Raw genomic sequence first — 16,769 nt, 5'->3', positions numbered from 1 at the left:
TAGTGGTACTGACCTTGCAGATATAGATGTTGTTGTGGTTTAGTGGTACTGACCTTGCGGACATAGATGTTGTTGTGGTTTAGTGGTACTGACCTTGCGGACATAGATGTTGTTGTGGTTTAGTGGTACTGACCTTGCAGACATAGATGTTGTTGTGGTTTAGTGGTACTGACCTTGCGGACATAGATGTTGTTGTGGTTTAGTGGTACTGACCTTGCAGACATAGATGTTGTTGTGGTTTAGTGGTACTGACCTTGCGGACATAGATGTTGTTGTGGTTTAGTGGTACTGACCTTACAGACATAGATGTTGTTGTGGTTTAGTGGTACTGACCTTGCGGACATAGATGTTGTTGTGGTTTAGTGGTACTGACCTTACAGACATAGATGTTGTTGTGGTTTAGTGGTACTGACCTTGCAGACATAGATGTTGTTGTGGTTTAGTGGTACTGACCTTGCGGACATAGATGTTGTTGTGGTTTAGTGGTACTGACCTTGCAGACATAGATGTTGTTGTGGTTTAGTGGTACTGACCTTGCGGACATAGATGTTGTTGTGGTTTAGTGGTACTGACCTTGCAGACATAGATGTTGTTGTGGTTTAGTGGTACTGACCTTGCGGACATAGATGTTGTTGTGGTTTAGTGGTACTGACCTTGCAGACATAGATGTTGTTGTGGTTTAGTGGTACTGACCTTGCGGACATAGATGTTGTTGTGGTTTAGTGGTACTGACCTTGCAGACATAGATGTTGTTGTGGTTTAGTGGTACTGACCTTACAGACATAGATGTTGTTGTGGTTTAGTGGTACTGACCTTGCAGACATAGATGTTGTTGTGGTTTAGTGGTACTGACCTTGCGGACATAGATGTTGTTGTGGTTTAGTGGTACTGACCTTGCAGACATAGATGTTGTTGTGGTTTAGTGGTACTGACCTTGCGGACATAGATGTTGTTGTGGTTTAGTGGTACTGACCTTGCAGACATAGATGTTGTTGTGGTTTAGTGGTACTGACCTTGCGGACATAGATGTTGTTGTGGTTTAGTGGTACTGACCTTGCAGACATAGATGTTGTTGTGGTTTAGTGGTACTGACCTTGCGGACATAGATGTTGTTGTGGTTTAGTGGTACTGACCTTGCGGACATAAGTGTGGTCAGGATGATACTTGGGAGGCATCAAAAGCAGCAACATGCGCTCGGTGAGCTGGATACCGTTGAGGGACATGACGCCCATGTAGAGGAAGATCCCAAAGAGCACAGCGATGGGGATCTGACGCAGGAGATCTCCGATCACAATGGACAAACCTAGCCAGAGGAACAGACGTGAGAAGAACATTTGTCCTAGGAAATGAACACACCATTTATATGAAGCATGTGTCTGGATCTAAACAAAATGTTTTAAAAAATCACGTGAAAAAAACATGTGGTTTTCCAAGACGTATAAACATGTGAACAAATCACTTGTAAAAAATAAAAACAATTGTTATTGACATTTTCATGTTTTCAGACAAGTAAAGTTTCACAAGTGTTTTTTTTAGGCTATAGAATTTACACAACTTCAAGTTACATCTGGTTTCCCATCCATGAACTGGCTAGAACCCTGCTTATCTTCAGAGACACACCAGCAATGGGGTGCTCTGTTGCTTGAATGAATGTGCCAAATCTTGCAACTAGAAAAAGATAACCAAAAATTGCAGAAAAGGGGGAGACATTTTGTTTAATCATGTTTTCATAAAAAATTATTTCACTGCAAATTTTTTTTTTTACATACATTTACATTTGCAATATTTTGTTTTGCAGAGGATGGCACCATATAATAACAATATGACTCTATTTAAGGTGTTTAAAGTGGCAATCCTTAATTGACGCATACAAACATGGTCTCTTTTTTGCTTTCTGGAGTCAGACACCTCCAAAATGCAGGTGTTTCAGCCTAGCTCAGTGCTTTCTGTGGTGGTGGGGCAGCCAGTGGAAAATACAGTAGGGATACAGAGTAGGGGTTGGTAATGTTCTCCAGTTTCACCATGATTGGCTCAGTTTTCTGTTACTCATGGGGACACTAAGTCACCGCAAAATCTACAGGGAAAGTTTGAAAATTCAAACCCCTTGGGTGCTGCCATAAAGTTACATTAGAAGTGCCCATCTAAGATGGACAGTAGAACAACATAAATGCATCCCTGAATGTGTATATTTTCCAGTCATCAGATTCACATCTAGATGTTGTGGAACTTATATGATTAAATAGGAAACTATTTGTGAGAAGATGTAATGCGATGTTAGCCTTCTAAGTGAGAGAATCGTTTGTCATATGAAGTCTTAACAAGTCAGTGACCCACGTGAGCACAGACATGTCGGCATCATGGAACGTCCATTTTCCCAGATTTCATAAAAGGACCAGTGACAAAATGTACATTCAGACCAGAGAACGTGAGGACGAGCCCGTTGGGTGCTGAAATGGTGAAATGCTGAAATGGTTAAGAAATGTACATCTCTAGAGACCAGTACATTGCCGGGTTGCTATGGGCGTGTAAAATGGTTCTAGCTCTACATAAGACAGCGTAAGCTGAAAGATACGAAATGGTTAGACACTCTGAAATTTTCAACAGAGAAGAAGAAAATCTCTATAGACCAGTCAGCGTGAAGCAGTGGCTACATGGCTGAGAAATGGTTTAAAACTAGAGACCAAGCAGGGGGACGGTGTGAACTGGATGTCACTAATGGTTAGACTCTACAAGACCAGTACACAGACAACGTGAGCTGAAAGGTACAAAATGGTTAGAAACTCTGAAACTTTCTCGAGTGAAGAAGATGAAGACAACACGGGAATATTCAGTCTGCAGCTGTTTAAGTAATTTTCTGATGTACCCTTTATAACAGAGCTACAACTTCAAAGACTTTGATCTCTGGTGGACAAACCAGAGACTTTGTCAAATTAATCCCCAGATGGACTGGCAATTTCAACAGAGACAACAAAGACATACACACGTCAATATGTACATATATCAATCTTTTTGAATGAGCGGCCGTCCATGTGCAAAGTATTCACATTTCCCTGAGCATAGTTCTCAGCTGTATGTACGTTAGCGAAGTCCTTTGTCTTTTTCTCCCGCTCTTTCTTACACGCCCCTTCCTTTTCCTCTCTTTTGAATCCTTTTGAATCCACCATTTTGTGTAACAAGCCGTCACTTCAGTTTAGTACACTAGGGACTTTTCATTGCATTATGTAGTAATCAATGTCTATTCTGTTTGTGTGTTTATGTAATTCTGTGTGATTATTTAGTTAGAGTTCACCTGATTTAGAATTCCTCACAATCAAATATCGTCCGCATTCTCTACCAAGGGAATTCTCTTCGATTATATAATATACAGCCGTATATATTCCCCCCCAAGCAGACACATCGATGGCTCTGAACGAACTTTATTTGACTCTTTGCAAGCTGGAAACCACATATATCAATCCTTATCCCAGTCTGCTGTTTCCACATGCTTCAAGAGGGCCACCATTGTTCCTGTTCCCAAGAAAGCTAAGGTAACTGAGCTAAACGACTACCGCCCCGCCCCGTAGCACTCACTTCCGTCATCATGAAGTGCTTTGAGAGACTAGTCAAGGACCATATCACCTCCACCCTACCTGACACCCTAGACTCACTCAAATTTGCTTACCACCCAAATAGGTCCACAGACAATGCAATCTCAACCACAATGCCCTAACCCATCTGGACAGGAGGAATACCAATGTGAGAATGCTGTTCATCGACTCCAGCTCAGCATTTAACACCATAGTACCCTCCAAACTCGTCATCAAGCTCGAGACCCTGGGTCTCGACCCCGCCCTATGCAACTGGGTCCTGGACTTCCTGACGGGCCGCCCCCAGGTGGTGAGGGTAGGTAACAACATCTCCACCCCGCTGATCCTCAACACTGTGGCCCCACAAGGGTGCGTTCTGAGCCCTCTCCTGTACTCCCTGTTCACCCACGACTGCGTGGCCATGCACGCCTCCAACTCAATCATCAAGTTTGCGGACGACACAACAGTGGTAGGCTTGATTACCAACAACGACGAGACGGCCTACAGGGAGGAGGTGAGGGCCCTCGGAGTGTGGTGTCACACTCAACGTCAACAAAACTAAGGAGATGATTGTGGACTTCAGGAAACAGCAGAGGGAACACCCCCCCTATCCACATTGATGGGACAGCAGTGGAGAGGGTAGTAAGTTTTAAGTTCCTCGGCGTACACATCACAAACAAACTGAATTGGTCCACCCACACAGACAACATCATGAAGAAGGTGCAGCAGCGCCTCTTCAACCTCAGGAAGCTGAAGAAATTCGGCTTGCCACCAAAAGCACACAAACTTCTACAGATGCACAATCGAGAGCATCCTGTCGGGCTGTATCACCGCCTGGTGCGGCAACTGCTCCGCCCACAACCATAAGGCTCTCCAGAGGGTAGTGAGGTGTGCACAACGCATCACCGGGGGCAAACTACCTGCCCTCCAGGACACCTATACCACCAGATGTCACAGGAAGGCCATAAAGATCATCAAGGACAACAACCACCTGAGCCACTGCCTGTTCACCCCGCTATCATCCAGAAGGCGAGGTCAGTACAGGTGCATCAAAGCAGGGGCAGAGAGACTGAAAAACAGCTTCTATCTCAAGGCCATCAGACTGTTAAACAGCCACCACTAACATTGAGTGGCTGCTGCCAACACACTGACTCAACTCCAGCCACTTTAATAATGGGAATTGATGGAAATGGATGTAAAATATATCACTAGCCACTTTAAACAATGCTACTTAATATAATGTTTACATACCCTACATTATTCATCTCATATGTATATACTGTACTCTATATCATCTACTGCATCTTTATGTAATACATGTATCACTAGCCACTTTAAACTATGCCACTGTTTACATACCCTACATTACTCATCTCATCTATATACTGTACTCGATACCATCTACTGCATCTTGCCTATTCCGTTCTGTACCATCACTCATTCATATCTTTATGTACATATTCTTTATCCCCTTACACTGTGTATAAGGTAGTAGTTTTGGAATTGTTAGGTTAGATTACTCGTTGGTTATTACTGCATTGTCGGAACTAGAAGCACAAGCATTTCGCTACACTCGCATTAACATCTGCTAACCATGTGTATGTGACAAATCAAATTTGATTTTGATTTTGAGTTAGTAAATAAATAATTAAGCCAATTTGTATATCGCTGATTCATCATTTATTCTAGGGTTTGTGCAGATATCCAAGGATTTTGTAACATTCAGAATGAGACTGAAGGTAAATTCATTAATGACTGATTGATGACTGAAATCTTTATATCTTTAAGAGTTCATTCGGAAAACGGTAATTCGTTGAATCAACTTTTTCTGTGGTGCCCAAGATTGCTAATGAGTTCATTGTTACAGGATTAATTGAATCATCGTAATAATTAAACATAGTTAATTGATTTGATAAAGTAATTGTCATCACATTAAACCCAGTGTTGTCTCTTTACTATCCTTAAGGGTCTATTTTCCAAGCTTAAAAAGGATAAACATTCACATGCAACACCATGGGCCCGAAAGGTTGAATACATTGTCCATGCTGTCAATCCAGCATGACTTCTGCCACGTTCAAAACAACTGGAAACTCGGAACTAGGGAATCTCAGACTTCAGTGAGTTCAAGACAAGTGGGCACTGAGAAAAACGAGCTTCGACTGGGAAAACACATTTTGAACGGTCATCCAACTCGGAATTCCAAGTCGGGAACTCTGGCCTTTTTCTAGAGCTCTGACCTGAAGATCACTGACGTCATGATTCAACCTTGTTTTTTCAGAATTCCCAGTTGTCTTGAAAGCACCATCAATCCAGAGAATGCCAGACTTTGATGACAAAGTTTGATGACAAAATTTGCCAACAAGAAGGACCGCCATGTCATTTTCCTGTTCAAGTGAGCACAGAACAGTAAGGTGAGTCCAAAAATGTATGCTGCTGCATAAATTATGTAATATGCTAGGGAGATATGTATACTGTAGATAAGAAAGTAATGCTAAGTGTATGTTGTGTAGCAAGCTGTTAGTAGCCCATGTGCCTCACCTTAATAATTTGGTCCCTTTCCCCCTACTATTCTGACTTGGTGGTGCACATGTAGCCTATAGCCTGTGTGATGGAAAATTTTATGTTTCTTATAACCAATTTCTGTGTTCATGCAAGTGACTGATTGAACAGGTCCTCAATATCAGTATCTACAATTTGACACTACGCGCATAACTTTGTTTTGAGAAAGGGATATTTCAGTTTCAAGGTCTCAGCTTATAGAGAAGAAGCCTCATGAGGTATTGGTCTGTCATATGCATGACCCAGTATTGGTCGGTTACATGAATAAAGCAAACGTTAATGATGAATTAATGATGATGAATAAGCTAAATCATTCAAATATAACTTGTCTATATATAAGAGAACTAACGGGACTGCCCCGGGTGGAGCTCCTGATCGACATGTATACTTGGTGCATTGAGTTGGTTGGAACCTCTCCAGCTCACTGATAATAAAGGAGGATTCATTTAAGATTGACTTTGAGTGTCCCTAGTGGTAAATATAGAATTTCCATGACACCTGTTTTAGAAAATGTCATCATCAAATATTGTAAGAGCTTTCTTTGTCTGCTTATATGCCCACTTTATTTATCCTACAGTTCTGACTTGGTGTACAGGGAGAATAATGTAAGAACGCCCCAAGTTCTGAATTCTGTCGCTGTACATTTCAAAAGTGTTGAACAAATAGTTATATAGACTGAGTCCGTCTTAGCTCGCTAATTAACATCTTAATCTAAATTATGGATAGCCTCTTATCCGCTCATCGTTCCTTTATGCTGTCGTGTCTCCAGTATGATTAAATGAGATGACATGTAATTTTCAAATCAGTTACCTAACATTTAATTATTTGATTAAATAAATCAGGCAATAACTAGCTCATTAGGGATCCGGAGCACCACGGAAGCATTAGTTTATATAGAGTGGTTATCTCCCGAATCCATTCTTAAAAATCTGAAGATCTTTTATATCAATAGCAGTCTATCATTAATTATTCTATACCTTCTATCAGTCTCATCTGAACGTCGTAAAATTCTTGGTTATCTGCATGAACCCTAGCATAACTTATGAATCAGGAATATACAAACTGGCTTAATTCATTATTTACTAACTAACTAACTAATCACAGAAAAACATCACAAACAAACAGTAGATATTGGTTACCAACAATGGTAGAAAAGTGCCTAGTGGGCTAAGCCGATATGACGGCTTGGTAGACAAAGGGAGGGCATGGGACTGAGAAAGACACATGGATTCATTACACACAGTCTATAATTATATTCATTGAAATGCTAAATCGCTTCTACATGAACGGCCGCTCATTCGAGAATAATTGCAATGTATACACAGTTAAAGTGGGAAGTTTACATACACCATAGCCAAATACATTTAAACTCAGTTTTTCCCACTTCCTGACATTTAATCCTAATAGAAATGCCCCATCTTAGGTCAGTTAGGATCACCACTTCATTTTAAGAGTGTGAAACGTCAGAAAAATAGTAGAGAGAATTATTTAATTCAGCTTTTAATTCTTTCATCACATTCCCAGTGGGTCAGAAGTTTACATACACTCAATTAGTATTTGGTAGCATTGCCATTAAATTGTTTAACTTGGGTCAAACTTTTCTGGAGCCTTCCACAAGCTTCCCAAAATATGTTAGGTGAATTTTGGCCCATTCCTCCTGACAGAGCTGGTGTAACTGTGTCAGGTGTGTAGGCCTCCTTGCTCGCACATGCTTTTTCAGTTCTGCCCACAAATCTTCTATAGGATTGAGGTCAGGGCTTGGTGATGGCCACTTCAATACCGTGACTTTGTTGTCCTTAAGCCACAACTTTGGAAGTATGCTATGCATTGTCCATTTGGGAGACCCATTTGCAACCAAGCTTCAACTTCCTGACTGATGTCTTGAGATGTTGCTTCAATATATCCACATCATTTTCATCCCTCATGATGCCATCTATTTTGAGAAGTGCACCAGTCCCTCCTGCAGCATGCTGCCACCACACCCATGCTTCACGGTTGGGATGGTGTTCTTCGGCTTGCAATCCTCCCCCTTTTTCCTCCAAACATAACGATGGTCATTATGGCCAGACAGTTCTATTTCAGTTTCATCAGACCAGAGGAGCATTTCTCCAAAAAGTACGATCTTTGTCCCCATGTGCAGTTGCAAACCATAGTCTGGCTTTTTTATGGCGGTTTTGGAGCAGTGGCTTCTTCCTTGCTGAGCGGCCTTTCAGGTTAAGTCGATATAGGACTCGTTTTCCTGTGGATATAGATACTTTTGTACTTCGTTTCCCCCAGCATCTTCACAGGGTCCTTTGCTGTTGTTCTGGGATGGATTTGAACTGGATTCGCACCAAAGAACATTCATCTCTAGGAGACAGAACACGTCTCCTTCCTGAGCGGTATGATGGCTGCGTGGTCCTATGGTGTTTATACTTGCGTACTATTGTTTGTACAGATGAATGTGGTACCTTCAGGCGTTTCGAAATTGCTCCCAAGGATGAACCAGACTTGTGGAGGTCTATAATTTTTTTTCTGATTTCTTTTGATTTTCCCATGATGTCAAGCAAAGAGGCACTGAGTTTGAAGGTAGGCCTTGAAATACATTCACAGGTATACCTCCAATTGACTCAAATTATGTCAAATCGCCTATCAGAAGCTTCTAAAGCCATGACATTTTCTGGAATTTTCCAAGCTGTTTAAAGGCCCAGTCAATTTAGTGTATGTAAACTTCTGACCCACTGGAATTATAATCCAGTTAGTTATAATTGAAATAATCTGTCTGTACATTTTTGGGGGAAAAATTACTTAGGACATCTACAATGTGCATGACACAACCGACTTGCCAAAACTATAGTTTGTTAACAAGAAATTTGTGAAGTGGTTGAAAAACGATTTTTAATGACCCCAACTTAAGTGTATGTAAACTTCCGACTTCAACTGTATATTTACGCCCGTATGTCGTTGTTCTCTGTTGGAATCTTCGATCGTCCTGTAGGTGGTTAGAATGGATACTTCAGAGTAGAATAGATGCTTCGGTGGTTGTCTGTATTCTCGTCCTAGGTTTACGTAATTTATAGCTGCAGACTAGTAATTGTGTCTAAGATTCGCCCTTATTCTGTTGGAATCGAGTTGAACCATTTCCAGCCGTGTAGCCAATGCTCCACATGGTATAGTCTTGTCTTTTGGTAGAGTTGTAGTTTAAACCACTTCACATACCAGCATCACCCCGCATGTTTCGGTCTTAGAAATTCAATCATTTGCAACTTTAGCTTACACCGGAGTTTGCGTGGTCTGGTGTGAATTTCATCAGGGGTGGGTTTTATATGTTTCAGTAGAAAAGAGACGGTTCCATGACGCCTAATGACTGGGCTCACGAGGGTGTGGCCACGGACTAGTTCTTAACATCACATTACATCTTTTAATAAATAGTTTCATGTTTAAATACATACGTTTCACAATATTTAGATGCCAACCTGACAGCTGGGAAATGTACACTTTAAGAGAAAGCGTTATGTGTGATTCCTGTCCTTCATGAGATCACCAAATGAAACACACTCAACATAACTATCCCGTAAGTGTACACGGATCATTCCCACGTTCTCAAAACCATAACGAACGTTTCATTCTCCCATTTTGGGGATTTAGGAGTTTGGCGAAGTGAAGTCCTTCGTTCTCGCGCTCTCTCTGAATACTGCATGGTAGGTTCTACCCTGCATTTATGACCTGAGGTGCAAAACCTGGTTTAGGAGAGAGAGTGAGGGGGGGGGGGGCCACGATCTACACCCAGAAAGGGCCACGTCATGATAGTGTCGTAGTTTGTACATCTTAATTGTCAGCGATGGTTGTTGAAAAGGCAGTAAATGAGGCTGAAATAAGACTGCTGAGGTGCAGCTGTGGTAAGGATTCACTCCATGGTGCTAAAAAGAAAGCTCTGCTGTTGGGACAGCTTTATGTAGACTCCAACAGTTTGTGGACACTGTTTTTCACCGTTCTAGTGCAATTCATGTATTGTTTAGTGTTGTGTAGTGGCTCTGCTGGCGAGAATCTACATTGTTTTGTTTTGTTTTCCCCACCAAGATTTACATGATAAAATCGCCACTGTCCCCGCCAGTTTCGATAAAAAGATGAGGGATGGGGCTGGAGAAATGCAAACACACTAATCCATAAAAAGATGAGGGATGGGGCTGGAGAAATGCAAACACACTAATCCATAAAAAGATGAGGGATGGGGCTGGAGAAATGCAAACACACTAATCCATAAAAAGATGAGGGATGGGGCTGGAGAAATGCAAACACACTAATCCATAAAAAGATGAGGGATGGGGCTGGAGAAATGCAAACACACTAATCCATAAAAAGATGAGGGATGGGGCTGGAGAAATGCAAACACACTAATCCATAAAAAGATGAGGGATGGGGCTGGAGAAATGCAAACACACTAATCCATAAAAAGATGAGGGATGGGGCTGGAGAAATGCAAACACACTAATCCATAAAAAGATGAGGGATGGGGCTGGAGAAATGCAAACACACTAATCCATAAAAAAGATGAGGGATGGGGCTGGAGAAATGCAAACACACTAATCCATAAAAAGATGAGGGATGGGGCTGGAGAAATGCAAACACACTAATCCATAAAAAGATGAGGGATGGGGCTGGAGAAATGCAAACACACTAATCCATAAAAAGATGAGGGATGGGGCTGGAGAAATGCAAACACACTAATCCATAAAAAGATGAGGGATGGGGCTGGAGAAATACAAACACACTAATCCATAAAAAGATGAGGGATGGGGCTGGAGAAATGCAAACACACTAATCCATAAAAAGATGAGGGATGGGGCTGGAGAAATGCAAACACACTAATCCATAAAAAGATGAGGGATGGGGCTGGAGAAATGCAAACACACTAATCCATAAAAAGATGAGGGATGGGGCTGGAGAAATGCAAACACACTAATCCATAAAAAGATGAGGGATGGGGCTGGAGAAATGCAAACACACTAATCCATTGACGATGCTATGGATACAAGGACTGACCATCCATTATATAAAAATTACATTTGTAACCATGTTTTAAGGCTATATACACGTGTTTGTTTACATTTACTTTGGCTTAAATCAAGTTTATATTTTGGGTTCTAATGGGTTACAGAACAGTTGAACTAAGCTCATGAGGCATTTATACATTATATTCTTCAAGAATCAATGGGTACATATAATGAATTTATAAATCCAAAAATGGATGCAGAAAATAAATATTACCTGTTTAACAGGCAGTGGCCTTCATACTGCAGAACTATCAAATCAAACTTTATTTGTCACATGCGCCGAATACAACAAGTGTAGACTTTACTGTGAAATGCTGACTTACAAGCCCCTAACAGTGCAGAACTATGTCACCATTTGAATGTGTTCCATTAACCTGCCCCCCAAAATAAGGTTCTGTCCACTGTTCCTCGAATGTCCCGCAAAATCATTCCCTTGTCCCGCATTAGTGTTTTCCCCCAGATGTGGTCACCCGAATTCCAACGGTGGAATCATTGCTACTGCAACACACTAACACTCACATGTGAGAAGAATATCATTATTTAAACCCCACATGAGATTTTCACATGTGGAGGATTCTTACATGTGAAACCGCAAAATTAGATTTTCACATGTGAAAATGCAATTCCACATGTAAAAGTCAGATATTCACACAAAGTTTTTTTTTAAACATTTTTGAAAGTGCATATCCGATTATCACATGTGAATGTTTTTAACATGTGAAACTGTAATTCACATGTGAGGTGAAAACATATTATTCTCCTCACATGTAAAAAGGCGGTGTTAACATGTGAACTCTAAATTCAGTAAATGTGAAAACAGATATTTCACATATGAAACTGCAAATTTGACATGTGTTTTTTTTGTAGGGGGAGTAAGGTTGTAAAACTTCCCAGGTGTCCTGGTTGTAGGATTCACAGTTGGAGGATCATCTCCCTGCTTATTCCCTCCTAATTCCAGGGAGATCCACCAACCAGGACTTCCTGAAAACCTGTGCATTTTGGGAAAGATTCTGGAATTTTGCGAACCTACTCTCAAGTTAGGCCTTGGCCCTAAGTTAGATGGGTCAAGCCTACCGACGAACAGAGCAATAAGGAAGCACGTCACCCTCTGCTCTATCAATTCCTGGATACGGGGCTTGTCGCCAGGGGCCACTTCCTTGTAAAGCTCTACTACGCAACCCGTCTGACGAACCCAGACATTATAAATTGGGTTGGGGCCAGATAGGACGTGTTTTTTCACAGATTTTGAAGCTGAACCATTTGCTCGTCTGACTAAGATAATTGCAAGGTGTCACAACAGTGATTTAACCTTGCCAAATATAAAACAGGAGAGATTATTTCACAGAAAATAACAATGCTCTTGAATTTTCTCAGTTTAGATTGACGAAAAGTTGCTTACAGCTAATTGCTGTCTCATGTCTCTTCATTGAGCAGAGCAGCCAAAGCAGAGCCATTGCTATGGATACTCACAGACTCAGAGCCGGCATGAGCAGAGCCAATACGGGGCAATTTGAACGTGATCCATTAACCCCAACAAATGTATTCTGTCCACCGTTCCTCAAATGTCCTCCAAATCTTTCCCTTGTCCCGTATTTGACCTTTTTAGATGTGGTCACCCTAATTCCAATGGTGGAAACATTGCTACTGCAACATGTTAACACCATCTTTTCACATGTGGGGCGAACATTATTTCAACCACACATGGGAATTTGCAGTTCCACATATCAAAGTGCCATTTTCACGTGGAGTTTTCATGTGATTGAAAACATGTTATTCTACTCACGTGAAAATATGGTTTCACGTGAAATCTTAACCCAACATGTGAAAAAAACTATTTCACATGTGAAAATGTGATTTTTGGAAAACCTGTGCAATTTGGGAAAGTTTCTGGAATTTTGCGACCCTACTCTGGATTTAGTCCTGGGCACTAAGTTAGAGGGGTCATGCCTACCGACAAACAGAGCTACGAGGAAGCCCGTCACCCTCTGCTCTTTCACTTCATGGATACGGGGCTTGTCGCCGGGGGCCACCGCCTTGCTCATGACGGTAAGGGCGTTTGCGTGAGTAACAGAACGCACGGTGGCGGCGGCCAACCAGGGCAGACCGAACAGGGCCGAAACCCCACCTATGGCCACGATGATGAGCAGGTCCAGGTGGAAGCCGGAGCCCTTCAACAGCATCCGTTCCTTCTTACTGACTATCAGCCTGACGGAAGGAGAAGGACCAAAGAGAGAAAGAGTGTATAAAAAGAGAGGAATGTGGAGGGAGAGGGATTGAGTGAAGGAGAGAGAGTGAGGGGGTAGGGAGAGAGAGAGATGCCTTGCATTACTCTATAATATGTAACATGGGGTGCAGAGGTAACAGGTTGTATTACTCTATAATATGTAAGATGGGGTGCAGAGGTAACAGGTTGTATTACTCTATAATATGTAAGATGGGGTGCAGAGGTAACAGGTTGTATTACTCTATAATATGCACATCTCACATTACGAGAGCATTGCAGATTTTTTGCTGATAAAATCAAACATGTTTGAAAATATTGGGACGTTTGGGACTGCTCAAAGACGAGATCAGTAGCCCTCAGATTTCTTCTCTGACCCGTTCATATTAAACGAGCACCGGTGAGAGCCGCGCGCCCTGTGATAGCAACGACATGGGGATTTTGTCTCTGATTTCAAAAACTTATCTCGGACAGCTAAATCCTAGCCTTGTGAACACCCGGCTTACGTGGTGATCTGTGTCTCCATGAAGATGAGGATGAAGACGAGCAGGGCAGGGAAGATGCTGGTGGCCATCATCCAGACAGGGAACTGTCCGTCCGAGCCCAGCGGGGGGATCAGCCACTGACGCTTTTCAGGACTGGTCACCGAGAAGCCTGTGGGCACGCGGAGCTTCTGAATAGGGTGGAGGGGTCAAAGGGAAAAGGTTAGGCTATTCTCACTTCTAATTGCTCTCTTGACATTTGCTCTTGACCTATATCTCACCTGGGTGTAGGTGTCTTTTATGCTGTAGTCCACCAACACCATGATGAGAATCGCGATGGGAACCCCGAAGTCTCCAATCATCCTACGGAGCTGAGACAAAGAACATGCACAAGACAGACTGAATATAAAACGGATGCTTACTGCCACATGCATTAAAGCTGCAATATGTCACTGTTTGGACGACCCGACAAAAAAACATAGAAATGAGAGTCATAGAACGGCCATTGTTATCAAAAGAAGTCTAAGAAGCGGTACATCTGTTCTATGTTCACTATTTCTTCCCAGTCTTAAGTTTAGTTTCTGCGTCTTTTACTTTCAGTTTTGTACACCAACTTCAAACACTTGAAAATACAATTTATTTTGGTTATGGAATATATATTTCACAGCAGTTTAGATGGTACAATGGTTCTCTACACTATACTTGCTTATTTTGTCACAAACTGAAATTAGGTGAACTATTCCAATTTTATCAATCAGGAAATGGCATAGCAATGTCTGCATAGTGCACCTTTAATGCATTTTGAATAAGTATTTTTTAAGAGCCAATAATGTATGGCTCTGGTCAGGCAGCCCAGGGTTAGGCTGCCTGTAGGGTTACTGTAGGGTTACTGTACTCACCTTGCCAGGGTTACTGTAGGGTTACTGTAGGGTTACAGCAGGGTTACTGTAGGGTTACTGCAGGGTTACTGTAGGGTTACTGTAGGGTTACTGCAGGGTTACTGTAGGGTTACTGTACTCACCTTGCCAGGGTTACTGTAGGGTTACTGTAGGGTTACAGCAGGGTTACTGTACTCACCTTGCCAGGGTTACTGTAGGGTTACTGTAGGGTTACTGCAGGGTTACTGTACTCACCTTGCCAGGGTTACTGTAGGGTTACTGTAGGGTTACTGCAGGGTTACTGCAGGGTTACTGTACTCACCTTGCCAGGGTTACTGTAGGGTTACTGTAGGGTTACTGTAGGGTTACTGCAGGGTTACTGTACTCACCTTGCCAGGGTTACTGTAGGGTTACTGTAGGGTTACTGTAGGGTTACTGCAGGGTTACTGTAGGGTTACTGTAGGGTTACTGCAGGGTTACTGTACTCACCTTGCCAGGGTTACTGTAGGGTTACTGTAGGGTTACTGCAGGGTTACTGTACTCACCTTGCCAGGGTTACTGTAGGGTTACTGTAGGGTTACAGCAGGGTTACTGCAGGGTTACTGTAGGGTTACTGTAGGGTTACTGCAGGGTTACTGTAGGGTTACTGCAGGGTTACTGTAGGGTTACTGTAGGGTTACTGCAGGGTTACTGTAGGGTTACTGTAGGGTTACTGCAGGGTTACTGCAGGGTTACTGTAGGGTTACTGTACTTACCTTGCAGGGTTACTGTAGGGTTACTGTAGGGTTACTGCAGGTTTACTGTAGGGTTACTGTAGGGTTACTGTACTTACCTTGCCAGGGAAAAAGGAACTGTTCTTGAACTTGCGCAGGTAAAACGCAATGAAGAACGTTCCGGACATTAGCACCAACGTCAGGAGGGCTGTGTTGGGCTCCCCCACCACCTTGCCAGGCACGCCAACCACAGTGTTGTTGCATGATGAGGATGTCCATGTGTCGTTAACCAGGTAACAGCGTTGGAGAGGATGCTCTTGAAAGATCTTGGTGGGTTTTTAGACAGACAGACAGACAGACACAGACAGACACACGGACTCAGAGACAGACACACAGTTTTCTCATGAGTCTCATACATTCCTGCACCATTTCATCTGTGTCAGGTGTGCGATAGATGACTTCCGTTTCAAACGCTCTTGACGGAGTCATAATGCATGCAGCGGTATGCTCGCAATGAAAGCTATGAACTTGTAGGCCAGTGGACAAGCAAGCCCAATCAGCTCCAGCCCAGTGTTAAAGGGCGCTCCTCCTCTAAACCTCACCTTGCCCAGTTTCGAGAAGGTCTCGTAGATGAAGATGAGAGAGATGAGGAAGGAGAAGATCTCCTGGGTGAAGCGCGTGACGAAGCGGACCAGGAAGCTACCTTCAAAGGCCACTATGATGACCACGATGAGCACCAGCCAGAAGCCAATCCACACCCGGCCCGTCAAGTACTCTATATGGTTGGCATTGCAGAACTGCAATACAGAACCACGAGGCAACTTTGGGTTATGTTCAAGAAAGTGACATTATCATGCACACATTGCAAACATATTCCTTGCACCAGCTAGGGTTGCAAAATCACTCAAACTTTCCCAAAGTTCATCGTTTTTTTTCATTTAAAAGATTTCTGGAATTAGGAAGGAATAAGCAGGAAATCTTTCAACTGGGAATCCAGTAATTCTGCAACCAGTTTATTACTTGTAAATCCTTGCCAGGGGAGTGAACCACATTTGGGGAGAAGGGTGAATAACAGAATGGAAGAATTGGGTTAGTTGCTCACTGAGTAGAAGGCCTCCTCAAAAACCAGGAGGGGTCCAGAGAAGCCCACCACCAGCAGAGGCTGTGCCCCCAGGAGGGAAAAGATGACCCCCTGCATCGCCGTGGCGATGATCAGCTCCGACACGCCAATCAACCCCCCCGTTTTCTCACCTAGAAGAAGAAGAACAGAGGAAGGGATGGAGAAAGTGAATACCAACTCAAAATGATAAAGCCAAC

General features: G+C 42.6%; 1 protein-coding gene across 2 annotated transcripts in view; it reads right to left on the bottom strand.

The window, feature by feature from the left end:
• LOC135518250 (anion exchange protein 2-like) overlaps positions 1-16,769 on the bottom strand; it is a 58,281-nt gene that overhangs the window by 1,858 nt on the left and 39,654 nt on the right. For both annotated transcript variants that reach the window (XM_064943274.1, XM_064943282.1), the window contains 7 exons: positions 16,555-16,703; positions 16,055-16,249; positions 15,572-15,778; positions 14,143-14,232; positions 13,886-14,052; positions 13,110-13,363; positions 1,134-1,303 (listed from right to left, as the gene is read on the bottom strand). In XM_064943274.1, coding sequence (XP_064799346.1) covers positions 1,134-1,303; positions 13,110-13,363; positions 13,886-14,052; positions 14,143-14,232; positions 15,572-15,778; positions 16,055-16,249; positions 16,555-16,703 — 1,232 coding nt within the window. The remainder of the gene's footprint in view (positions 1-1,133; positions 1,304-13,109; positions 13,364-13,885; positions 14,053-14,142; positions 14,233-15,571; positions 15,779-16,054; positions 16,250-16,554; positions 16,704-16,769) is intronic.

Source organism: Oncorhynchus masou, chromosome 3 (assembly GCF_036934945.1).
Source record: "Oncorhynchus masou masou isolate Uvic2021 chromosome 3, UVic_Omas_1.1, whole genome shotgun sequence".
In the NCBI taxonomy this organism is placed as follows: Eukaryota; Metazoa; Chordata; class Actinopteri; order Salmoniformes; family Salmonidae; genus Oncorhynchus; species Oncorhynchus masou.
The sequence above is the reverse complement of the archived record's forward strand: the minus strand, read 5'-3'. Positions and strand labels throughout refer to the sequence as shown.